Source organism: Pleurodeles waltl, chromosome 4_1 (genome assembly GCF_031143425.1).
Source record: "Pleurodeles waltl isolate 20211129_DDA chromosome 4_1, aPleWal1.hap1.20221129, whole genome shotgun sequence".
In the NCBI taxonomy this organism is placed as follows: Eukaryota; Metazoa; Chordata; class Amphibia; order Caudata; family Salamandridae; genus Pleurodeles; species Pleurodeles waltl.
This window is the reverse complement of record NC_090442.1, coordinates 975,814,205-975,840,600: the sequence shown is the minus strand read 5'-3', so window position 1 is coordinate 975,840,600 and position 26,396 is coordinate 975,814,205. Positions and strand designations below refer to the sequence as shown.

Genomic DNA, 26,396 nt, shown 5'->3' with positions numbered 1-26,396 from the left:
ACTTCTAGGACCCTGCAGACTGGTCCTTGATTGAGCAGCATCCTAAACTCTGCTTCAGTACCTGTAAGAACTACATTTTATGAGACTTCCCAATGTACTCTGCACTCCAAAGAAAAGCAGGGATGGTTGGAATGTATGAATTGGTGGCAGCCATCTGTAGTTACTCTGGGCTGCGTTCCAGTCTGATTTATTTAAATAAATAAAAACACCTCTTACTCTGCATGTACAGTCAGGGGCTAATTTCGTGCAAATTAGACTTGGGCTGCCTCTCAACGTATTCTCCACTACGAACTGTGAGGCATGTCACATCTGTATTCAAAACTGGCAACCCTAGACTTATTCAACCATCTGAGACTCATCTGTGAGTTGAAGCTTGATTGCTTATTAGTGCAAAAACTGTGATTGAGGAAATGCATGAATTCATCTGAGCCATTAGAATTTACTCTGGGATACACTCCAGTTTGTTTTTCAACCATTGTTCCACTAGTCAGAGGCCAGCTATATGTAAATCCCGTTCCTGTGGGAACAGTCCAGCTGAAAGTGTAGGCCAGTTCGCCCTTGAAATGGGAACCCAAGTCACCATATAGGCCTTGTAGGTAAGGTATAGGTTTTGTCCTTTAGTACTGCAAGCCTCAATCCACATCTTGACCTTAATCTTGTGCTTAAGGTGTCTATTGCAACAAACAACAAAGTGATGTAAGGAATATTTGAATTGATCTCTTGGTGCCACTTGGGTGGCATCCATTGCCTTTGTTTTTCAACCATTGTGCCACTCTTGACGGAGACCAGCTATATGTGAATCAGTCATGTCCTCCATTTGGAAAAATCAAGCCGAACTGCATGCTAGGTCTCATACACAAGTCACTCTTGAGAGGGACGAGTTACATGGAATAATAAGGACAAATGTGTGAATTAGATGTTTTTGAATGGTATAAAAAAGCGTTTACATGGTTGTACACTGAATATTGGAGTGGTATTTCAAACCAGTACTTGTAACATTTACTTGTTTATTATTTTCAGTTTGGAATAAGGAAGCCACAGCTGAAACTTCCTGCTCATCCTGTTCCGGTTGTTCCTGTAAGAAAAAACACATCCTCTTCCTCGTCGTCACAGTCTAGCATAAATTCCAGTATGAACTCCAGTTTATCAGTTTCTCCAGTGGGCTTAAACGGTAAGTTAATACCGGTCAATGTTTGTCAACATACTTCTTAGGTCATTTGAATTGCATTCTTTTTGAGCATAGGAAATACGTTTCTGACTTGTATTTTTGTTGAAGATTGCGGTTGTTAGTTCATGTGCACTTAGCGTTTAATACCTAAACCTTTACAGATCTCTCCAGTTCCAGCATTTTATAACTGCAACCCTTTTCACCTGTAGCTGTGATACAGTAGTGGCGATGACTCTTTCCGGTTAAGGGCTCAGATGTTTTCCTCTGTTTTGACCTTGGGCTAAACTCTTCATCGTCAGTTTGATTTTTTCACCAATATTAATTACTTCTGTGCTACATTTCTCAAGTTAAAGCTCGGTCGTTTAGCCCCTCTTTCAGGTTTGGGTTTAATTGCACTTTAATAACAGAAGTATTGTGTGTGTGTGTGTATAAGGGTAAAGGGCCTCTGGTGGGCTCCAACCTTGCCAGCTTTGTAGTTGCTGCCCACATTAGGAGGAATGAAGCATGTTTAGGTGACAGAAAATTAGTATAGGATTTCCTTAAATCATTTTTCAGTTTTCTTAAAGTGCCAGTCTCAACAGCCCCGTGATGGGTCTAGCATTTGCTGTAATTGCTTGTGTACATTTAATAGGTTGTCATGAAATAAGTATTGTGTACACTTTTTTGTTCCTCGGTATAATTATAAGAATTGTATGTATGCACTTCAGGTTTTTTGCATGAACATTAAAATGTGCATTATTCAGACACATTTTTGTAGTAGATACTTTACTCTGAATTCACAAACATTGTTGCAACACAATGTGTATAGCTAAAAGTCAAGTTGAGCACATTAAATATCATGAAGGCAGCAAAATAATTCATGTTTTCAGTTATTACATCCATTAAACCATTGTTTTGAAAAACTGATCCCATCTCATCTATGCATTTACCCACATACATGCCTTCATTAAATCTTACCGTATACCTCTCTGGCTACATAAATCCTCTGTATGCATGGTCACTTGTAATTGTATTGCTCTCTATGCGTATGTCGGTCTACATGAAAGCCAGACATTCTATATTTCTAACTTTTTCATTCTACTTTTAAGCTCTGGATTTAAATTGCCACAGTAGCATTTCCTGGCTGAGATGAGACGTCCTTGCTACCAGACAGAATAATTGAACGCAGTCCAAATCTCGACTTTTGTGCCTGTGAACCACTTTCATATGTCCTTTTGGAAAAAAATATTCCATGTCTCAACCATGATGTTAAAAAGTTAGCGAAATCTTTGATCTGACTCCAATTGATGTAACGTCGGTGGCTTGCGTGATTGAACAGAGAAGTGTTAGCTCCACTGCACCTAGCTTGGAGGCTTTGTTGGCTCACTTGGGGCACGTTTTTAAATCCATGCTCATTAGGCACAAAGAAAGATAACTGTTATCCCAGTTTAATCAAAAACTGGATCCATCTTTTTGTGCCATGGTGTATAATTATGATCACATCACCTCCCATCCTGATGGAACTTCATTGATTCCTCTTGCCACCCCACCATCTTCAAAGCCAGTTACATTATTTTCAAAGCCATAATGGCCAGTACCCTGCTTGTCTTACATACAAGCTTGCCATCTCTGGTAGTACTAGCCACACTAGCAGCCAGGACACTATCAGACTGCTCACTAAGAAATAAAGGCACCATGCTTTGCATCCAGGACCTGGAACAATTAAAATTACCCACCCCTAACCTCTGTTAAGACTGCCCCAACGCTCCTTCAGTTTAGGAACAAATTGAAAACTTACCTATTTAAAAACATTACATCTCAAAGCACTAACCACCCACAAATCGGCTATCTCTCCTGTCACTCATTTGTCTTTGACCCCATGCGGTGTTCTGCTGCCTTCTGGCTAGGTTTCTGCTATAGAAATGCTGCATGGATGCATACTTTTCGTGTTCTGAGATCTCTCAATGCAGCAGCGTTTTATCAGCATTCCAAGATTTGGGAACACACACGTGGGTGAAGGCTTTTGTTCTGGATTGAACCATTTTGAATTCTTTGTATCTTGCCATTCAATCCTTTCGTTGATTGTTCTGCCGTCCCTTAACTTTCTTTTGAAGTAAGCCATAAACAGGCTGTCACACTTTTCCTTGTACCAAGGGACTGAAGCAGTGTACAGTGCTTTACACGTAAACTGTGGGTGGACCATCTCCTGGTACTGAGGCTTAGTCTGGTCTCTAGGCCTGCCTAATCTAAGTGAGAAGCTCCGCACAAAAATAAATATTCCAATATCTTGATCTTGCATGAACCAAGCAGTTAAAGTTCCCTGTTCACAGCCTTCACCAGGCTACCTGGAGTCTGCTGAAATATCTCCCCCTTTTAAGAGGACCTTCTGAATCCATCAATTTCATATTAACATTCAACTACCTTTTAACTTGTTAACATTTTGTGTTCAGGTTTACCTGTTGCTGAGATAAAAAGATAGACTGGATGTTGGTGTAACAGGGGAATATAAATATCTGGAAGTAAGGTACAATTAAATGAAGGTTGACCAGACATCTGAGGTCTACCATAAACCAGGACTTTTCTGGTACAAGCCTATGACTTTAACTCCAAATGAACCACTTTCAAAATGTATATACTTGATATGTAGGTACCTTGCACACGTCCCATCTATTCAATGGAACGTTGTTCTTTAACATTCACTTGGAGGTTCAGAGGAATAATTTTTCTTTATTTCATACTGTTTGTTGGCTTTGCATCTGTGTTTTGATGTCTACTTTTATACATAGTAAATAACTGTATCATAAGATCATCTTTTACATGGGTCCTCTCCTTGGTCTGATGGAGAAGGTGTTTAAAATCCTTATATCGTGCAATACTCCTGATTCCTGTTCAAACACAGATTTCAAAATATTCACTGCCAGAGTTTCTGAATTAGGCTTTCATGTAACGATCTGCTGTATACAAGCAAGATGGCTGACGGGACTCGCTCCGAGTGAGCTCCCGCCATCCCAGCCCAATCCTGCTATAATCCTGCAGTGCTCTATACAATAATCAAAGTTTGGTGCCATGAGGCTAGTGGCGCACTCCTGTCGCGGTTTGGGGCTCTGGACCTTCGGATTGCTCCCTCGTGAGAGGGCCCGTCTTGGGCTGCAAGGATTGAGGCCGAGCGGGCGTGAGAGAGGCAGCGGCTCGACTCTCATTGTTCGACTTCCTGGCCCATGCTGGGGGTGTGCAGGGGGATCAGACGGCCCATGGACATGGAATTGATGGCCTGCATGTCCAGCAGTGTGTTGTTCTGCCACATGGGTTGATGGAGCCACCAGGCATGTACCAGCCTGCTAAGGAATTGAGGAGGAGGCCGAGGCACAAGGGTTTGCTCCGGTTGGAGGTTCGGGCAGCCCCTGAGGCCGGTGCAGTTTGGCAGAGCCGAGAGGGTGCTTGGCTGGCGACTGAAGAGGAGTGGCCGGGGATCGGCTGGGTGGATTGCAGTGCAGCCCAGAGGAGGAGGGCTGGTGCTCCTTATTGGAAAGCTGGCCTTGAGGCGTGTGATTCTTGGCCTGACTTTGGACCCATTGGGGTGCAGAAGTATCAGCCTTGCTGTGTGGAGCTTTTGTGGGGGGCGGGAGGTCGGATCGTCTGCACCTGCGACTGTCTGCAATATGGCTACATGGTCACTTGCTGTGTATGTTAAGGGACCAGACAATTGGTTTGCTCTATTCAGGAGTGTCGCACCTTGTTGTGCTTTATCGCCACCCTCTGTGTCCGGTACACTGGTGCTACATTCTATTACTTTTAAGGGGATGGTGCGGTGTTGGCAAACCACTACTTCGCAAGGAAATACTATGGAGCCACAAACTACGTCTGCTCAGTTGCCACAGCGCCAAACTCATATTGGGGGGGGGGGGGGGGGTGCCTGGAGAGGTTTGGGAAACGTCAGCTCCTGCGGAGGAACTTTCATGCGCTGAATTATTAGCTGCAATACAGGGCTCCAGGGTGGTCCTCGAGGGGAAGATTGAAGCTGTGGAGGTGAACCTTCTCAGGACGGACCTTTGCAAAGTCTCTAAGTGGCAGAGGGGTCTATTGTGGACTTAGACGGAGGTAAGCACTTTGTGCAAGCAGATGGCACAGGTCACTTCCACGGTGGGATGTATTAGACAAGATTGGGGGACTCAGAGGGCAGATCCCGAAGGAACAACGTGCGCTTCCTCTGGTTTCTGGAACGTGTGAAAGGCCCCACAGCTGAAGGTTTCGTGGAGCCATGGATTAAAGATGTGCTGCAACCTGAGGGGCTGTCTAGGGTGTTTATGGTGGAGTAAGCACACAGGGCCTTGGTCGCCCCTCCTAGGTCTGGAGCACCTCCAAGGGCCATCATTGCACGCCTCTTGAACTATAAAGATAGGGAGTGTATCCTACGGACTGCTTGAGAAACCCATAGGGCTGTGTTTGAGGATTGCAAAATCTCTATTTATCTGGACTATACAAAGTCCAGACCTCCCGAAAGGGTTTTTTGGAGGTGAAGGCTAAGTTACACGCCATGAACATCAGATATATTATATCCGGCGCATCTGAAGGTGCTTTCAGGGGGCAAGTCGCACTTTTTCGAATATCTTGAGGAGGTACGGAGATGGTTGGAGTTATTGGACAAAGTTGGCCCGGGACTTCCTGGGTGGTCTAGCATGGGGGCTGGTCATATTTCTGGTGGGGATGACAGGCTGGAGGAGGCGCAGGTAGAGCCAGATACAGATCTGTACTCAAAGGGGTGACGACTCTAACAGCAGAGTTGAAATTCAACAGGATGGTATTATGGCTGTTGTGGTCCCTGAGATGTCTGTCACAAGCATTGAGCGAATAAGCGAGTGACATTGATTTCTGTTGACACTTCATATTGTTGGCTCCTCGTTAGTGCAGCCCTAGCTGAGAGTACTTGTTGGGGAGGGGGGGGGGGCTGAGTTTGTGTCTGAGGTGTGCACCCTGCATAGTATGGGGCTCCAAGGACTGTGATGGGTATGGATTCCAGGGGGTGCTTTATGAATCTGATCAATATGATGGGGGGGGGAGGAGGGGGGATTCCCCTAGATTATAACCCATAGGCACAGCAAATTCTGTTTACAGGATGGAGGGTGGTTCCTTCCACTGTGGTTGGATGGACTACCACTGTCTATTCTTAAGTTATGCATGTAACAAAGACTACCAAGGCTTTTTTGACAATATTCCTGAAGTGTTGGGGGGGAGGGGGTTGACGAGCCTCTAATATGGGCAGGAGGTTATAATTGCATATTGGATGGTGAAAAGGACCGTTATCCAACTAAATTGGGCACCAACCCATTGATGGTGAGAGCTCTCAAAGAGGTTATGCATACGTTAGGGCTCTGGGATGGATGGAGGGCACTGCACCCAGAGAGCAGGGAGCATACTCGTCATTCTAAGACGCAGAATACATATTGTTGTCTGGACTGTTTCCTCCTGGGTGGATTGACTCATTCACAGGTGATGGATATCAAGCATCTAGGGAGGTTTTTGTCTGATCATGCACCGGTGTTGCTGCAAGTGCAGTGGCGATCTGATTCGAAGGTGACGCGCAGTTGGCGCATGCCCACAAATTTCCTGATGGATGCAAGCTGTCATGATAAAATGGCGGTGGCTCTTTGAGACTATATGGACTTAAATTGGGGTGTGACAGACTCCCGGGGATTGGAGTGGGAAACCCTGAAGGCCGTATTGAGAGGGGTTTGCATAGGTACTGCCTGTGGTGTACGCAAGCAAATGGAACAGGACCTGTCTGAGAGACAGCTGAAGGCGATGCAGCACCGAACACCATTGACAAGGGAGGTAGAACAAGAGCAGCTCCGATTGTATAAGGAGGTTAGTAGCTTCTGGGATACATTGGATAAGGTCACACTTAGACTGTATAGGCAGCGCCTTCATAGGGAGGGAGATAAGTCTGGTAAATTACTAACGTGGATCCTCAAGCGGGAAGTTGAATCGCCTCCGATTTTATGTGTTCGGAACGCTGACGGTGCACAGATCACCAATCGGAGGGATATCTTTCAGGTTTTAGTGAAGCACTTACAGACCGTGTCCAGCGCTGGCGCACCGGTCTCTGATTCTGAGTTAGAAATGTTTCTGCAGCGGATGCGTCTGCTGCGGCTGGAGCCAGAAAATATGTAAAGTCTAGATGGCGAGTTAACAGTGGAGGAAGTGACTGCGGCAGTGGAGGCATTATCAAAAGCTAAATTGCCAGGTGGGGGATGGATTCCCCGATTGAGCTGTACCAAACATTTTCTCTTCACTTGAGAGAGGCTGTTGGAGGTGTTTGAGGAAGCCCTGGTGCGGGGTATACTGCTGGAAACCATGCGTCAAGGCATCGTCTGTTTAATGCTTAAGCCTGGCGGGGATCCTTGTGACCCCCTCCTCTTATCATCCGCTCACTATGCTGAATAGCGATATTAAGATTTAATGTAAAATACTGGCCACTCGGCTACGTGGAGTGATTCGGGGCTTGGTGCACGATGATCAATGTGGTTTTATACCTGGTTGTAGCATGACATATAATCAACATCGTTTGGCACATGTCTTGCATGAAACTATGGGGGCTGAGGACGAATTGGTGCTGGTGTCCATGGACATAGAGAAGGCGTTTGACACGGTTGAGTGGGGATAATTACTAGCGGTGTTGCAGGGAATGGGATTTGGCCCCCGTTTTTGTTCTTGGGTCAGTTTGCTGTACACTGCACGCGTTCGGGTGGGTGGGGAGCTCTGACTCCTGGTTAATCGGTAGGGGTACCAGGCAGCAATGGCTTCTCTCAAAGCTTTTTTGCTTTGGCGGTGGAGCCACTGGCGGTCTGGCTTCGTGAGGAGTTGGTGTCTTGGCGCGTTCAGGTGGGACAGGCTACTCATATTGTCTCTCTATACGCTGGTGATGCGTTGATATACCTATGAGAGCCAAGTGTTTTGGTGCCTTTGATGCGGTTACTGGAATTATGGGTTATATCTGGTCTTCAGGTAAATAGGAAGAAGTTGCTACTGTTTCCCTTAGGGTCATTAAGTGGTGCCCCTTTGGAGGATTTGCCGGGGGTGGGGTTCAGGTGGGTGATCGAACGTTTTAGCTATCTGGGTCACTCATATGGTGGAGGTGCATCTGAAGCATAATGTTGAGCGGGTTGTGACCGCGCTGGAGCGCTCCATGTTTTCAAATAAACTGCCTCTCTGTTATGGGGAGGGCGGCGGTGGCCAAGGTGTCTCTATCTTGTGCAGAATTTTTTTGTTTCCGTTTGGAGCTCGGCTCTTTAATCGTCTGGACAGTTTGTTGATTTCATTGGTCTGGGCTGGGCGTCGAAGCAAGGTGGCGCTGTCCACACTGCAAAGGGAGATGGAAGACAGAGGGTTGGCTAGCCCTAATATTAGGCATTATTATTATTATGCAGCACAGTTACAACATGCTGCAAAGTGGATGACTCAATCTGATAACTGGGAGAAGCAACTTTTTGCGGGGTTTATGGGAGGAGAGGCGTTGGTGCATGCATTAATGACGGGAGGTCGATCGGAGACTACTGTTTCTTATTTGGTCAGAACTACTGCATGGATTTGGGAGCAGGTCGTTAAAGTGATTCGCCACCCTCCGTTTGATAGGGAATTGAAGATCTGGTATTTAGCCCACTTTAGGAATATGTATACTTTAATGTCAGTGGATGCTTGGCGAATGGGGATGCTGCCTAGTGGTGGGTGACTTGTATCCTGATGGGGACTTTATCTCCTTTCAGGAGGCACGAGATACGTTTGGACTGAGCTCTGGTCAGATCTTGCAGTATGCCAAGATGGAGAGCGTAGCTCGAGAGGTTCGGTCTGGATTTGCGGTGGCCTGTTCGACATCAAAGATGTTGAATGGGCTGATAAATTGGGTGGAGGAGTCTCACTTAATTACCCTGTTTTATAAAGCGCTTTGGGGAGAGGGGGGGGGGAGAGAGAATCAGCCAGGTGTGGAGTGTGGCGCGTAAGGCATGGGATTGAGATCTAGAGGATCCTTTGGAGGACATGGACTGGGATATGGCTCTCTTGCTGGTGCGCATGGTCTCTTGCAATAATAGATTCAAGCTTTTACATTTTAATTTTGTTTGTGTATATCTTACGCCTGCTTATCTTAAGATCGACCAGACAAGAGTGGTTGGGTGTCCCAGATGTGGGGCGATAGGTGCCTCCTTTCTTCACTTGCCCTGGTCCTGTAGGGAGGTGCAGCAATTCTAGTGGGAGGTGGTCCGTACAATAGATGGGGGTCACAGGATTGGGACTCTAAGCGACACCTCTGACCTGTCTTTTAGGTGTGATGCGGAGACCAAAGGGCAAGCGTATCCCATATAGACTTGCGCAGCTGGCTCTGGTACTAGCTAAGCGTAGGGTGGCTATAGGCTGGATGAGTACTCCGAGCCCTTCCATTCCTTATTGGAGCCGAGATGTACTGGAATGGGGAGCTGCTGAAGAGCAAAATGAGAATGACACTCTGGGAGGAGGGGGGTAGTGGGGGACATAATGGCCTGGGGGCATTATTGGAACGCTTCACCGGTGTAGAGGAGTCCAGTTCTGACTGAGGGCTGACTCACGGGGTGTTGTGCGGCTTGGAAGAGGAGACAACCAACTGTGGTGAATGTGTACTGCTGTGCTCATGGCATATAGATGAATTGGTTACAGGGAATCCTTGGTAAGGGAGGGTGCGGGGTTTCCACTGTTGTAATGCTTGGTTTTTCTCTGATTGTTGTCTGTATTTGGCTTCTTCCTCTACTCTGGGGTTCTATAGATACTGTAATGTCTCGCAATGATACGCACTGCACTGTTTTTATCTTTTGTTGGTTACGTATAACAATCAATAAAATTGTGTTTAATAGAAAAAAACAATCTGCTGTATAGATTGATGGAGTGGAATGCACTACGTGAATGAGTTGAGTTGGGAGAATAACATGTTTCTTTTTTGTACTTCTTACCAGCTACTTCTCTCAACACTTCAATGGGCAATTCCAGATCTCTTTCGAATACTTCCCTAAACATGTCAATGAACAGTTCAAGGTTGCCTTGTAGTTCAGGAAGAATCCCCATGGCTAGACGGAACAGCCGTCCAACCTCTACACTGCAAACAAACTCGAGTGATGCCTCCAGAAAAATGTACAAATCAAATAGTGCCAGTAAACTTCCTGACCTCAGAATTAACAGTAAGCCTGCTTCCTTTGCGGCAACGCATCCTCCGACTCCTGCCATCAAAATAAAAAAGCAAGCTTCAGATTCAAATCTCCAAAGGATATCTCTGCCAAGCAAACCTCCAAGTGCAGTTAAAGGAAACACATGTTCAAAACCTAAAGCAATTATTGCACCAACACCTTCAAGTCAGCCCAAACTTTCCAGGTCCTCAGGAGGTAAGCGAATAAAGCATGTTTTTAAATATAGTTTTTTTTTTGTGTGTTTTTTCTTTGTTTTTTTATGTTAAGCTTCTTCCAGGAAACTTACTTTCTGGAGTATAACATTCTCTAAGATTAGACTTGTGGTTCTGTGCCACACAGGATTGGAAACTTCATATATGACACAGCCCACTGTATTACATTCACCCATGTATTTAAACTTTCTTAAAGATCGTTACATAGAATGTCACTACTGTATTTATGTGGTGCTACAACTACTTTCTGCTATATTACTACATCGGCATTAATTAGGAAGGGCGAGCCTCATGTTCATACTTTATTTTACAGTGAGGTTCAGGGTTAGAATAAGTTTAGCTTGATTTAAGGTTGATTTAGGGTTTAGGTTAGCTTCATGGTTATGTGGAAGATTTTGGTTCACTATATGCTGTTTTGATGAAGAGGATAATTACATAATAGACCTGGTTAAAGTAGTGGTTCAAATGATTGGCTTAGTAACTTGTGTCCGCTTGATGGGGTAATTTGATATAGTGGATTATTTGTAGTGATAGTACATGTACTGGCATACACTTCTAGATTCATTTGAAAGTGATTCATAAGATGAGGTTGAGTGGGTAAAATATTCAAAGTGGATGCAGTGTAAAGGTATAATACCAGCCCCAAAGCTGACTAAATTAAGAGCACTCAAACATGTTTTTTTCTCTGAAAACTAATTTTATTAGTTACACTTTTACCATACTTGACAGCATTTTCGATTTTCACATTATTAAATGAGTGCCTAACATTCTTTCTGTATGTTAGATGTGTTTATTGTAGTCTCTTTGATTATCTATGCACTGCCTATCATGCTGTCATCCTTGAATATAGCAAAGCATTTAACTAAAGAGTATCAAACCTTAGGTCTGCAGTCGTCCCTTGTCCATAGGCTCCATCCTATTGGGAGGGAACGTGTTTGGCAGCTAAGTTTCCTAGTATTACACCCATCTTGAGGCTTTTTATTTTTTGTTTAAATGGAGAGATCCAAACGATTTGGGTCAGTCAGACCTGTAGTTGTGACCGGTCTGGGATGCAAGGGGGTTTGGGAGAGAACAGGTAGGCTAGAGAAGTAAGGTGGTGCGGCAGAGACCTGTGACCGCATCTTCTTTCTGGAACATACAATTGTGTTCAGATGCCCCTTTTGCAGGATCATCCCCACTTTTCGCTTGATTTTTGTGCTGATTTACTTACTCTGCGCTTGGGGTACTGGACGTTGGTGCCCCAGTGTATGTGCAATTGGCTAATTCATGATTGGCAAATTTAACTTACCTGCAAGACTCTAATGTATGGCTCTTTGTACCCAGTGTGTTAGTAAAATATCACTAGTAGACTGCAGCACCTGTTGTGCCACCACTAAAGTGACGAATGTAAGCATGACTGTAGGCCTGCTACTGCCAAGCTGTACAATTTTTAAACTCTAGTCCAACCTGGCAATATATCTGTTGGTAGGCCTAGAACTTCCTTGTTTTAATACTGGTAGGTCATCCATAAGGAAGAGCCTAATTGCCCATAGGGCAGGTTGTCTGGTTTAAAAAAAAAAAAAAAAAACACGAAGAAAATGGACAGGTTAAGTTTTTACGTGCCCTAAGAGTGAACACATTCACTGTGGCAAGGCCAGCTCACCCATAAAAAAGCACTGGGTTATATCCTAACACTTTATATTGTATAACTTCAGTTTGGAAATGGCTAAAACCATGGTTCAGTATTAACATTAATAGAGTTTTGAATCAAAGCTGATTAAGTTTTTGAAATTACCAATATGAAAATCCCTCGTTAGACAGTAGGTGCTTTTCTGCCCAAAGCCTCTAGTAGCACTTTTAGAGATCATCCCCAGATGTTGCAGCCTGCTGGGAGATAGGTTACTCTTGGGAAACAGAACAAATAAGGCCTTGGCTGGGAGGGTGTGACTGCCCCAGGTCATCCTGTCAGGGGGAGGCCACCAACTGTACCATCTAAATGGATTCGCCCCTTTCACAGGCAGATGTAACTCATCTATGCTTGCCCTTACCATTGTCTAAGTAGCCAGAATTGCACCAATTCTAGTTGGGTAAACTGTGTCCCAGAACTGGTTTTGAAGGGGAAGTTACATAATTTCCTTCCCTGGGACAAAACTATGGGAACACCCCTGAGGTCTAGGGAAATGAGGAAGAGTAGGTCAGGTTGCCTATGGGGATTTTACTCCTACTGGTCAGGGAGACTTCCCATACCCACAATCTATTGTCGGCCATAAAAGTGGCCCCTTATGGCTACCTTCCTCAGAACACTGCTGTACTTGGAAAGGACAGAAAGACTGCACCTTCTAAACTTATGGACCTCCAAAAGAAAGGCTGCTTCTAGGAAGGTGAAACTGAGACAGAACTTCAGAGACGAGGGCTGTTCCTACTGTCAACTTCATGGCAAAAGGTCCCAAGGGCTGGACCTGCTCCCTAATGTGCCATGGACCAGTGAGGGCTTCTTGACTAGCCTCCTGTTATGCTTCAGTGACATAAGCTCAAGGGACCTACACCTTTAGAGTACTCAGCTGACCAGTATCCACTGGACTTGCCCTTGACACTGCTGGTCTACACTGTGACCTCAAAAGGTGTCTCCCAGGTCCTGGACCACTGGCAGGTGCTAGTGTACTTCTTCTCACCTAGAACTGTAGCTAGCAAGCCAAAGGCAAAAAATAATGTTGATTTGGGCACTGAATCGGAGGCTCATAGGCTACTATTACTACTACTATTTGGGGGTTTGTGGGTAGCCTTTAGTGCTGTTGAGAACCAAGACTTCACTGGACCACTGGATTTCGCCTACCTGTCGACATAGAGCCCAGCAGCGGTCTCAAGCATCCTCACCATAGACGACGACAAAGAAACCGAATCCTTTCTAATTGTGAAGGTAAAATCTTAACCAGGACCAGCTCGGCTCCCACATCTGACCCCTGAATTCTATCATGCTCCGCCTTGAACTCAAACTTTGACCTGGGCCCTCCCATTCAAGGGTCATAGACTGCCACTAAGAGTGGAAAGCAGTGATTTAGGAAAATCTTGCAAAAAATCAAAACTCCTTTACCCTTAATCTGATTTTTGTCCTTTTAGTGTCTAAGATATAGGTACTATTATTATTATTATTATTATTATTTTTTAATTCGGGTAGGTTTTTTAATGTCTTGTTTCTTTGTTATTACCTGTCCTGATATGTGCTGTACACATGTTTTCCTTAAATTGGGCCTGACTGCTCTGTGCTACAGCTACACCAAGACTGATTATAATTTAAAGAAACCTGACTGTTCCTGATTGACATGTCACCAAGTAGTCACTATTCTCTACCACCCCGACATATAAACCACTTTCTCACAACTATGTATATGGTATGTCTGTCATTGCATATGGTGGGAAATTGACTAACTTGCTCCAGGCTTGGGTATTTCTGATTTTTACGTTCAACCCTTTGCTTTTTCATGTGTAAAACTGCTTTCTTCAGTTCTACTCAGTATCTCGCCTACTGTTTACATTTCATTATAATGGGTGTCTCGCTTTGATTTCCTCTTTGGTTCTATGTCTCTGCGAGCATAAGGTTGATCTATCTATTTTTTTTGTTCTTGCTGAGTCTAGTTGGCGGTCCCAGCAGCCGCTTCAGTCTTAGAAGGTTTTGTCCTGTCTTCAGTCACCATTTGTTATTTATTTCCTAGTACTGAGCTACTATGGGACACTCCTGGGGCATGCGATTAAAAACCTGCTTCTATTTGATTGCATCTTGGACAAGCTGAGTGTGGGCAGGTGTTATATTCTGGCTGTTTCTTTAGGAACGAGGTAGGCTTTGTGAAGGTAGTTAAACTTTCTTGACAGCTTGAGTATATACCTTGATGTAACATCCCAATCCTCATTGGTTATTTTCCCCCATGCCTGCTATCTCGCCCTGAGGTCTGCCAGTGAGTGCTTTATGCTGTTTTATAGTGTTCTCTAAAGTTAAGTTTTTGCCGTCTTTCCTGTTTATAATGTAAGTCAGTCTTTAAGAGAAGTGTGGGAGACTCCATCTCCTCTCTAATCTCCTGTAGTGCAGCAGTTATTTTCCCATAGGTTAACAATTGACCTTTTAGCAGGGTCATGCCTTCCATTTGGTTCAGAACTGCCTTTGTCCCACTTCATAAAGGTCTTCTAGTTGTTACCCCAGTTGCCATTCCTTTCTTCAGAATGCAGATCTGTTTTGTAGTTTGTAAGTCTGCAATGCCTACAAACTATGCTGTTGGCATACCCATCAGAACTCCCGTCCACAATCTTTCTATATTTGTCCCAATTACATTTGGCTACATCTGTCAGTCTTGCGTGTCTGGGCCTCAAACACGTTTGTTGCAGCAGTGCCACTATCTTATGTTCATCAAAATGTGTTTCTTAAATAGTGGGTCCTCTGTCAGCATAGGACCGCTCGCCGTTGCAGCTGCGTAATACCGCTCAAAATCCAGGTACACTTGTTCTGCCGTAGTCAGTGTGGAGCTGGAGTATAGCAAATGTGGCAGTTATAATTTTATTTAAAATTATTTTCCTTTGGATCAACGATGGTGAGGTTTGTAGATCCCTTTAGTGCCCTGAAGTCCCTGCCCCGATTGCCTTTGATCAGATCATGTTCTTCGTGATACATATGTATTCCCAATAATTAAAACAAGGTGGATTCCCAGCAGATGTTAGTGCTTATCTCTTGCCCTTGTTTTGTCTCTGGTTAGATAAGGTATACACATGACTTGTGCCAGTCGACTCATAGGCTAAATGATAGATTGCAGACCATGTTCTTTATCTCCAGGATATCACTAAATTGGCTTAGTGTGATCTTATATGGCTTACATTGTCCCATCTTGTGAATAAATCCTTGCTCTTGCGTTCGGTCATAGATGCGAAGGACTCCATTGCTATCGTGAAGACCAGCAGAGATGTGGCATCTCTGCATTGTAACTCTCAGTATCTGATGGACTTGTGACTACAGTCTACCTGTGCATATGCTAGTCACTGGGAAGCATATAACTGAGCGATCCACTTCCTTAGTGTCTCTAATGCCATGTTATTTAAGCACTTCAAACGTGTATTTCCAATTGATGCTGTCTGTGTCCTTTTTCAAGGGCCGTCATAAAAACTGCATATAACGGGAGAGTGACATCTAGAAAATTTAGTTGTCCAACAATAATGGAGATATTACGACTAGGGAGAAAGCCACTGTGGTGTGGGTGAAAAGTAATATCAATAAATATAGTAGATGACTGCCTAGTAGCTGGCTAATAAACTTGTAATATGGATTTAAGATCAAAGTGTAGTAGGATGTTAAACCTAGAAAATAAACTAGATATAAATATGGTTACTACTGGTGCTGCCCATGCAGGACTGGTAGTGACCCCTTTTCGAGGGTCACGGTAATTGTATGTAGTAATTGAAGAGCAAATAAGTTCCTGAATTTGTCACAGAAATGTATTAACAGCTCATCAGCTCCAGGACCTTTTGCCTGTGACAGGCTGTGAGGTGGTTGGGTCGACATAGGACTGCTTGTAAATATAACCGTGATAATTTTTGTTTGATGCCTCTTGGTTTGTCCGTAGAGATCTTTATAGTGGTCAGCAAACTCCTGATTAATTTCACGCTGTGACTACCTCCATCAGAGGTATTGTGGATAGCGGTCAACTGTTGTCGCTCAGCATATGCTCTGACCTACTAGGCCAGTGACTTCCAGATATGCTCTCTTCCATATGTTTTAGTCATGCACTTTTGGTAAACTGATTTTTATTGAATTTTTATTTATATATGTTTTATTGTAATACATACAAACTACCACTTCGACCAATGCATTCTGTCAGTATAAGCAATAACCACATTATCACAACTGGTAATTCTCAGTCTAGTGGTTCCATTCCCAAGTCAGAAGGAAAATACTGTGCTCTATTTTGCCGTGCGTCCTCTCCTGCATGTTCCTGTGCATAAGACAATGTGTCGGGGTGGCATGGAAATTAGCCATTTTGGTTGTGGGACTTGCATTGTGTCGGTGTGTCCCGCTGGTGAGAGCGATTAGGTGATAGGGCCCTGTGCGAGTGGTTCTCCATGGGGGTAGGCCTTAGGGGAGGTCTCCTGTGAAGAGAGAACAGTATTCGATGTACCGGTTCCACAGAATGCCTCGCTCCGAATGTGCGTTCCCTCGCAGTCAGTTCATTTGACTAATTCTGTGTGCCAGGTCGTCAGTCAGTCCCACCAGATCCTTCCACTGCCAGCTTATCTCTTTTGGCCAGTGTAGCAGGCAGTGGCCAGGGGATAAGGGGATCTCCGTGTCTGTTACATCTGCTAGTGTACCTGTAACCCCTTCCCAATAGTTGGATAGTCTGGGGCACGCCAATAGCATGTGAATAAAGTTCGTTCCCACTTCACTACATCTGGGGCATGAGGCATCTGCTATTCCAGAATGTCTATTAATTGTGTCTTGGGTGCGGTAAGCTTTATGGAGAATATAGAGATTTATTAGTTTGAAGTGTGCATTTCTAGAAACCTTTAGGTGCGCTCTGCAATGGACTCCCAGGCTGCATCCAGGATAGGGATTCCAAAATCTCGCTCTCTTCGTGCCCTTAATGCGTCCAATGGGTGTAGAGTATCTGTCTGCAATGAGCGGTAGAGGGAGTTGATGGCTTTGAAGGTGCCTGCCAACAAAGTTGCCTAACGACAGCTCAGGACCTTTTGATTTGGCACCACCTGACCACCAGTATCGGCGTATAGCCGCTGGCACAGACCCATATACTAAGAAGTGACCCTGAGGCAAATCAAAGTCTGTTTGCTTGCAGATCCTCAAAAGGGCATATTACTGAGTTCTTATAAATGGCGGCCACCGTGATGATCCCCCGCATCCACCCATTCTTGCAGCCCCCTCCAGTTACCGCTGTGAGGAATAAAATGTAGGAGCCTGTGGGGAAGGTCCAGGGTGTATGGGACCCGTTTAGTTTTCTGTAGACAGCAAGCCCTACACCTCAGAATAACCTTGAGCATTTAGGGAATGCCTGATTCTGAGCAAGGTTCGTGCAAAGTCTTCCAATTGTGGTACTGTGGGCGCCATAAGTCTGTCCGGGGCCTGCCTACCTGCCATCCACTGTGTATCACTGTAATTGGGCTGGCAAATAGTAGGATTCAAAGTCTGGGACTGCTATCCCACCCCTCTCAGTGGGATTCCACATCGCAGCCATGGCCACACTGCAGCGTCCATCTCCCAGAGGAAGGATGTTATGATGGAGTCCAGCCCTGTAAAGACTGAGCGTTCCAAAGAAGTACAAGAGTCTGGGTAGGACTATCATTTTTAGAATGGCTACGTGACCCGCCACCGAGAGGGTGGGGGGAGTGTTTTCCAAAAGTCTGTTTTCAGCACCCGTATCAACACACTTATGGTTTCCCATGGCTGCTTGTCCATGTGAATTATCTTGGTTGATGGCGGGAGTAATCTGTTTGCTAGTATTTTACTTAGGATCTTAGATAGACAGCAGGCGGTAGGCTTTAAAATCAGTTGCTGGCTTTCCAGGTTTTAGGAGGGGCACTACCAGTGCCTCCTTGGTAGTTTGTGGCAATCTCCCTATCTCCTTAGCTGTCTTTTATATAGCTCAGCAGTCCATCAGAAACTGGTACCTTGCCCCGCGCCAAAACCTTGATTCCTTCTCGTACTTCCTTCTATGTGATGCCACCTCAAGTTCCTCAACTTTAACGTGGAACAGCCGAGGGAGGTCCGTTTTTATAATAGTCATGGAGGTCTGAGAGATTTTGTCGGTGTACATGTACTTAGTAGTACTGAATAACGCAATCCTTTATCAGTCTGGGAGTATAGAGTGGCTCCCTCCTTAGAGATAAGCTCCACCATGGTTTGAGCCTCTATTGGTAGGGTTGGTGAGCCATGCTAAGAGGCAGCTGGAGCGATCTCACTCTGCGTGTGATCCGTGTATGTGCGGTAGTCGTATGAGCAGTCTGTCTCTGTGTGCTCTGCCCCCTTCTCTTTGGTCTCAAGTAGCACTAGATGGGATTCTGGGTGCTCAGGGCGGGCTAGTTCTGCCTCTGGAAATGTCCATTCCACATCAGTGAGTTCGCGGAGCAGCATTCCGCAGATACCAATCTACTCCGCCACACTACTGCCTCAAATCACTGTCTTGAACGCATCCCACTCCACCAACGGGGAGGAGGCCATCCAGTATTCATGGCGAAGTAATCCTGAATGCGCACCCGAATGGCCTCTACGAATTGAGTACTCTAGAGCCTCAGGCTTCAGTTGCTAGATGGGGATCTTGGGCGGGGGGAGGATGTGTGGGTGGGGTGCAATATATCCCAATTGAGGCGTAAAAGGATCTGGTTGTGATTGGATATCATGCAGGTTAAATATTCTATATTACGGACTCGGGGATGTACATCTGCTGTGCTTCGGAACATGTAGAGCGGCACATGTAATTCTTGTAAAGGGGCGTAAAAGGAAAAATCTCTGGGGGTTCCTAACACACCAGGAGTCTGAGGTTCCAATGCTGTTGCCACGGTGTAAAGACCCGAACAGATCGACTTACAGGAGAGTCCTGAAGTGGGAGGTGGGAACGGTCAAGCGTAGGGTCACTTATGCAATTAAAGTCCCTGTCCACAATGGACTGTCATGTCGGATAAAGTGATAGTCAGCTTATGCTTCTTAGGAATGCTGACTGATCTGTATTGGGGCCATATGCGTTCACTATGTGGCTATCCCTCCCGTTGATTCTGCCATGCAATGCTACTAATCTCCCCTCTGGGTCAACAGTTGAGTGTATGTATTGGAGTAGAACTCCTGCTCTGATCCAGATCATCACACCCCTAACTTAAGCAGAAAAAGTGATAAAGGAAAGCTGCCCCCTCCATCTCTGTTGTAATGCTTACCCAACTCACAGCCAAGTAGGGGAATCTTGGAGGAATACTATATGCATGCCCAGTGGAACCAGGTGTGACAACACTATACATTTTGGCCATGGTATGTACATTCTTACATTCCAAGATATTAAGTTATAAGATGCTTGGACCGCCATGGGGTTTTGTTAGCTATGGAGTGGTCTTCCCAAGGTAATATCACTTGTACTCTAGGGGCTGCATGGTACCAGTGCACATAGATATGAATAGTAGGTTCAGACTCTGGTAGGTCCTCTGCATAGAACCGAAAACTGATAACATAAAACATTTCCCAACTCCCTGACCAGAGGGCTGGAGATTACTGTTCAAAACATTCATGCAATATTAACTTTTCAGCCAGTTTTTCTTTTTTGGGGGGGGGGGGGGGGGTGAAATTAAGTAGTCTGTTCCTCTGTCCAGGCTGCCCAGTTCCCCGCTGACTTGCATAGGATATGGAGTTGCACTATGTTTCCAGTAGCCCCCGTGGAGCAAAGTGTCATCACCACTCGCCTGGCTTAATCTGCTCCCTCCCGGGCATCCTCATCAAGTCATCAACCATTCTGGGCATCACCCTGGGTGCTACAATGCTTGGTACCTCCGATATGGAGGAGGTAGGATCTGAGTCAGTCTCCTCTCCATCCAGTCTCCCAAGAGGGGAGGACCGCCCATAGCCTGTGCTGCTGATTGAGGCCACTGCCTCAACAACTCTCTTTCCTGTAGTTTTTTTCTTTGGCGATGGATCACTGTGGAAGTTCCGGGCATTGTTGGGGTGGCCCTGTGCCTTGTGTTTACCGGGTCTTGGCCTGAACACTCCACTGGACCTGGCACTGGGTTGTACCTCTATCCATGCCCAGGTGTCCGCCAGTGACTGAAACTTTCATGCCTTTCACAGTGACTACTCATATGCGGGCCAGTAATTGCATCGAGTAGGTTATACCACACTTTCAGTTGCCTGATCCCCTCCCACCCCCCCCCCCCCCCACTTCCGTAAGAGAGGCTCTCTGGTGCTGCATTTCGCAGGAAAGAGCATGAAACTAGTGTTATCCACTCGTAACCATCCCTTTTTAGGAGGTGGTCCCAGTCTTTATAATAAAGCAGCCTGGCTACTATGGGGTGCGCAGGCCCGCCATCCCCCCAGAGGAGACAGTCTAGCTGGCACTCTGGGTGCACTCCAGGAAGAAGAAAGGGGACCATTCCCTCGGAGGCTACTTCTGTACAGAGCCATCGTTCTAAGAATGTCACCATGTCTGGTCCCTCTGCTTGTTACAACAAGCTCGATTTTCCGCATCTTCTGCCCTTACCTCCAAGTGCTTTAGGCATGTCTCCATGGTGCTCATCTGTCTAGTCGTTGAGCATAAGGAGGGCATTAGTTCTGCACTATCTCTCCGAGGCGTTACTCTTTCTTTGAGGCGCCAATGGTCCTCCCGCAGTAGGCCCAAGTTTGTGCCAAGGGTATTGATCTTTGTCTTAAGTGCTTCGTGTGAGGCTGTGATAGCTTGTAAAATGTCCTGTAGCATAGAGTTCCAGACCAGGTTCTCCGGGCAACATGGATATTAGCCTCTGACTCCACTCCCCCCCCCCCCCCCCCCCCCCTCACCCCCCCCCCCCAAATTGCACAACGCTCCCTGCAGTCACCATGTCCACAGCAGGCCCCGGCTGCCAATTGCGGCCCACTACACCGCAGCACGTGCTCTACATTGGCGGGTCCAGCAAGCCCCCACCGCTGCCTATTCGCCTCATGCAGGCATCCTCTCCTCTCCTTGCTGCTCTGTTCGGCCCTCACTGGGGGTCAGGGGGACCGTCAGCCCACTCTTTGGCGGGGGTGATCTACCCCCTTGTCCTTGTCACCGCAGCCGGCCCACCAATGCTTTCCTATGCTGGTCCCCTTATGTGGTGGCTGCCCTTTTGGGTCACCACACCACCAGGGCCTTGGGTGCCTTTGAGTCTGCCAGGCACCGGAATGCTCTTAATTTGGGCTCCAGGAGCATCTAAGCACTAAGGCCACTAGGGCTGTGCATTTGTCGGGCCTGAGGCGGCGAATGGTGGGCAGGATAGTGTTGGATGGGCCCTGGGCAGCCGGAGTGCTTGGGAGTAAGTCCTACGCCATGCTTGGTTGTCCACGCACGCCCCTAACACCCACCCACATCCCACCCTTAGTCATGTATGTCTTGTGGTCAAAGCAGTGTAGTTTCCCCATCAGAATGGCACTATGCTCCTTGATTTTATATATTCTTTCATTCTTGCATCCCTTACTATGTCGCACTCAAAGTCTCGAAGTTGAGTCTCCAGAGCGTGCATCTCTAGTGAGACTGCTTTCTATCCTGTACAAGGTCTTGATGCTGTGACCTCTGATTACCACCTTAAATGCACATCACTGTTTAATTGCATCCTTTTCAGTATCCTCAGTTTCTGGGGAATGTTGGATTCCTGCCTAATCTGGGCCTGGAACATGGATCAGGCGCTGTAGTTTTCATGTTGGTATACTAGCTGTATAAGGTCCCAGGTCTGCCCTTTCAGTTGAAGATTAAGGTCCGAGGCAGCCCGCTTGTTCTAGTCCTGTAACAGTGTGATGGGCAGTTTAAATAAGCGCATGGATAAGTCCAGGAACATTGAGTAGGAGTATTCCCTGCTACTAGGGCGTTGTAGTGCCTGGTTCTACTAGTTCCAGCTTTTCACTGAATCTCCAGGTCTACAACGTCCTGGTCACTGGGGATATTGGCAAGGAAGGATTGGACCTGTCTAGATTTAAGTCACATACTCTATTGAAGTGCCGCCTATCTGTTTTGTCACCTGTGGAACCTAGCTATAATACCTCTTCTCCCCCCCCCCCCCCCCCCCCCCCCCGAGTTACAGGTCACCTTTTAGGAAGGCTATTTGTATTTTGGGGGCCTTGCTTTGTACATTCCATTTTATAAACTTTTGATCTGGCATTGATTATGTCAGTGATTTCTAATTTCTTTTTTCGAGCAGATGCACTTAGCACTGTAAGATTACCCTCCTTACCAAAATGTAAGATAAAACCCGCAGTCCAATAGGAAAGCTACTAGTATGTTCAAACTGACCCCTGACATTCTTCTCTGCCCACCTCGCCCCAAGACCGTAAGACCAGTCTTCCACCAGGACTACAACCAGTCTTTAGTCTTTAAAAGCCATCTTAGCACAGATAGTTTCATTGTGTGGGTACAGATCGTGCTTTGTGATCTGAGCTCCATGTCCGCATGCCATGACAAATGACGGCAGTAAGAGGTGATGATGAAATCATTCTGTACCAGTCAGTGTATGGAGGTTGTGTTTTTCATAGGTATCTCTAAACCGGGTTCTGGATGCTTTTATCTTCCATTGACCTAGGTGTGATTTGGGCAGGTTGGTATCAATCCCGGCGTGGCCCTGTGAGGCCATGTCCACCTTTGCATTGTCCCTCTTGATTTGAGCTGACATGTATAGATTGTGCTATTGACCTGCCGTTTTCGCCTTCTTTCAGATTTCTCTCTGGGGCTCTGTGCCCTCTCAGTGGCGCATTCATCCAGAAAAACAACCACCTTTTGTGCTATTTAGGCTTGGTGAGCCTCTCAGGGCCCTTGCAGGGGAGTCTCTGCACTGGCATTTTGTCTCCAGAGCCCTTAGGCTTTGCTTCTGCCATCAACGTTGTTTGACCAAATCTTTATCAAATGGGCTGGAGTGGCTTTGAGCTCCTTTGCCCACAGAGGCTTCCATAGATTCAAGTTTTGTAGCACAACAGTGGCAGGTGATGATGCTGAGGGGTTATTCTCTGAACAGTTGTTGCAAAAGTCTACCAATAAGACTTTCTCGTTCTTCCTGGGACCGTCTATCCACGCTCACTGAGAGGGATATTTCTCTTCTTGTCCTTTGGGAAATTGGACATGTGGAAAACCAATCTGTTACTGACAGTCCCACCAAATTAATAAAACAACTGTTGGCAGCTCAGTTGTAGTGCATTTATTTACTCAAATAGTGGAAAGGGACTGCAGACTTTATTTTGCAATATAAGCGAAGATATCTGAGGAGGAGTCTTATTCTGTAAATCAGAAAAATGAAGGAACTTCATGTGGTTCTTGTTGAGGAAATTGGAACACTATTTCAGCTCAGATGATGCATAATGAGTAGCCTTCAGTGCCACTACTGATCACTTCATCAACAAGTTCTTGTTGATGCCTTCAAAGCATACTTCTAGATTCTTGTCTATCACTTTAGTTAACTATCTGGCTGTGAATGACACTTAACTAGTTGTCATATGCCAAAAAGGCTCCTCGTCTTTTACCAAATCCTTGCCAGCTATTTAATTGCCTTAGTTTATATTGCTCTGCTTCTGCCAGTGTAGGGTTTGGAGGAGTCCCAAAGGAGAGGAGCAGCAAAAGAAGTACAAATAGAAGGCTGCATTTTTCTCAACGGATTAAGGTGTGCCCAAGGGCTCAGTATCCCTTTCTCTCATTGTTATTGAGAAACCAATTGACTAAGCTTAAAAACAGATTGATCATAATTGCAAAGTTTAAAGGCATTGATCACAGGAAAAAATGGGTATTTCGCAATAAAAACTTCTCAACCTTGTATGTCCATGGTTCATCTTGTGGAACAACCAACCTCTTGCCGACTTCTGCATTCTTCTAACCAAATAAACTGTTATGCCAATAATGCATGCTTGAACTACAAGAGAGGCCATTGTTGCAGCCAGGTGTCAACATCCATGGCCCACTACCTCTGCAGTTCTTGGCTCTACACAGAGCACATAAGGCTCCTCAGCCTTCACCCCCATTATAGTTGGACTACTTCATGTAACACTGCAAAACTTTAAAAAAAATAACAAAGTACAAAGTCTCAAGAGATCCACAGACGTGGTTGCTGAATCAGATTAAAACGGATTGTGAACAAGCCCTTTGGCAGATCTTCAATTTGGCAAGTACTTTAACGATGACCTTCAAACAATTAAAACTAGCAGACTGCCTGATTACCTCACTTCACAGTCGAATCGTGCTCCTCATTAAAGGCAGTTGTAGGAAAGGTGGGGAGGCTATCCGCACCCTTAGGCCCATTTAAATCCTGTAGTGGCTGAGGCTTTTCTGCCCCATTTTACAGCAAATTCCCTACTACAGATCACAAAGTACAAATTCTTTACAGAGACTACTAGGCACTTCAAAAAAAAAAAAAGGGATCAGCTAATATCAGAGGACTTGGCTCTTACTCCGCTACCGTTCACTGTTTGGGCACAAGTGTCTGCCCGTCATATAAATATTCTGCAGTTCCTCATGGTAAGTTTGGATCTGAAGGTTTTCCATCTGCTCTGAGGGATGTGAGCGAGGATAAGGACGGACCACTTGAGCACACATTTGCATTCTAACACAAGAAGCAAACTAAGTGTTTATTCATTAATGCCATGGAAAAATAATGCTTTTTCAGTTGTGAAAAGGTGAAATAGTGATAACTGCACTCCAAGTGAAACAAACCAAAACGAAGGCAAAAAAGAAATGTACAGTATTGTGAAGTAAATGGGTGTACTGATACACAATATTAGCCACAATTTGTTAGTTATAAATGGTCATATGGGTTATTACCCTAGCTGGAAAAAAACACCACAGATGCCTGTCTAGTCAAGTGTTGACGGCGTTCCAGACCTACACAGGGATGTCTGGTTCTCATCAGGACCAATACACCAATAGCTTCATGTTACTTTAAATTACTTTAAATGTATTTTTTGCTAAGACTTTATACTTGGCGAGGAACTAGTCTGATCCGAAAGTTTTAGGAAACTTGGTTGCAGTGCACACCTGAGAATGATACTGGCAAGTATTACTATTCCGTGTGCAGATATAAAAATGAACCTTTCCTCATCCATTTTGGACACGTGAAAGAGGCCGGTCAGTCTTCCCCCAAGCCTACTCTGCCTTTATATTGTCCAGCTCTAAATAATACCTTGTTTGATCAGACCATTGCAGATTGTTACTGCCTCAGCACTGGAACCGGCTAACTTTCTTTTCTGGTGACTGCTTCCTGGTGCTGTATTATGCAGTGTACTTGAGGGGGGGGGGGGGGCTCAGAACAGGCGTGCGCACCTGTGGGGCACTGTGGTATTACAGAAGTGGTGGTAGACGTTTCTGCAGCCCATTCTGTAATACTATCTTGAAAATGTATTTCCTCATTCCCATGTGAGGGCCCATGCTAATGAAGGAATCACTTTACCTCTGCGGCTCGACGCGGGTGCAGAGGCTTACAGGCACTTAGGATTCCCACTGACAATGTCACAAAAAGGTGGTACATTGTTAGGTGGCAATCTAAGGGCGGACCTCGTGAGAGGGCAACTGGGGGTTCTTTAGTCCCCCAAATACGTGCCTTCAGTCAGATGCATTCACTCACTGCACCAGCAAGCAGGAGGATATCTGACCCTTCTTTAAAGTGCAGGTAGCTGCCGCCAGAGCGGCTGAGAAGCAGCCAATCTTTTTCACTGAATGCACAGCCCGACTCCATGGCTGCCCTGCGGCATCACATTCAATATAATAGGGGGTCTGGCACATACTATGACGGTGTTCCCATTCTGTAATCGCAATCCTAATGTCGAATAATTCACCATACCGGTTGTAGGAAAGCTAGCTAAATGACTTCCATTACATTCAGATAATTTCTGAATCAGAACAGACTTGTGAAGGGAATGTCCCTTGCATGGATCAAAGGAGCACACAGTCCTGCTCCAACCTCACCAAAGCAGGATTCAAAAACGTGTTGCAATTTTGCTGTGGCGCACAGGAAAATGTGTGTATGTGAAGGGTCTGTGGCAGTGGTCTGAAACCTAGAGCAGGGCTCGGTGCCCTGAAGGGGCACAGAGTACTCCCCTGTATTGATTTGGAGTGTCTGCTGTTCTCCGAGACTTGACAACACTGGCAATGCTGGTAGACGATGATCTTGTTCATGTGGACAGGCTTTTTCCCCAAG

The 26,396-nt window shown here is 45.6% G+C and overlaps 1 protein-coding gene across 4 annotated transcripts in view; it reads left to right on the top strand.

Annotated features, from left to right (window-relative positions):
• Nucleotides 1-26,396, top strand: part of GTSE1 (G2 and S-phase expressed 1) — a 123,470-nt gene that overhangs the window by 53,147 nt on the left and 43,927 nt on the right. For all 4 annotated transcript variants that reach the window (XR_011202373.1, XM_069229735.1, XM_069229734.1 and 1 more), the window contains 2 exons: nt 1,021-1,171; nt 10,123-10,545. Coding sequence is in view for 3 of the 4 variants with exons in the window: in XM_069229735.1 (XP_069085836.1) it covers nt 1,021-1,171; nt 10,123-10,545 (574 nt within the window). In the remaining variant the exon portion in view is untranslated. The remainder of the gene's footprint in view (nt 1-1,020; nt 1,172-10,122; nt 10,546-26,396) is intronic.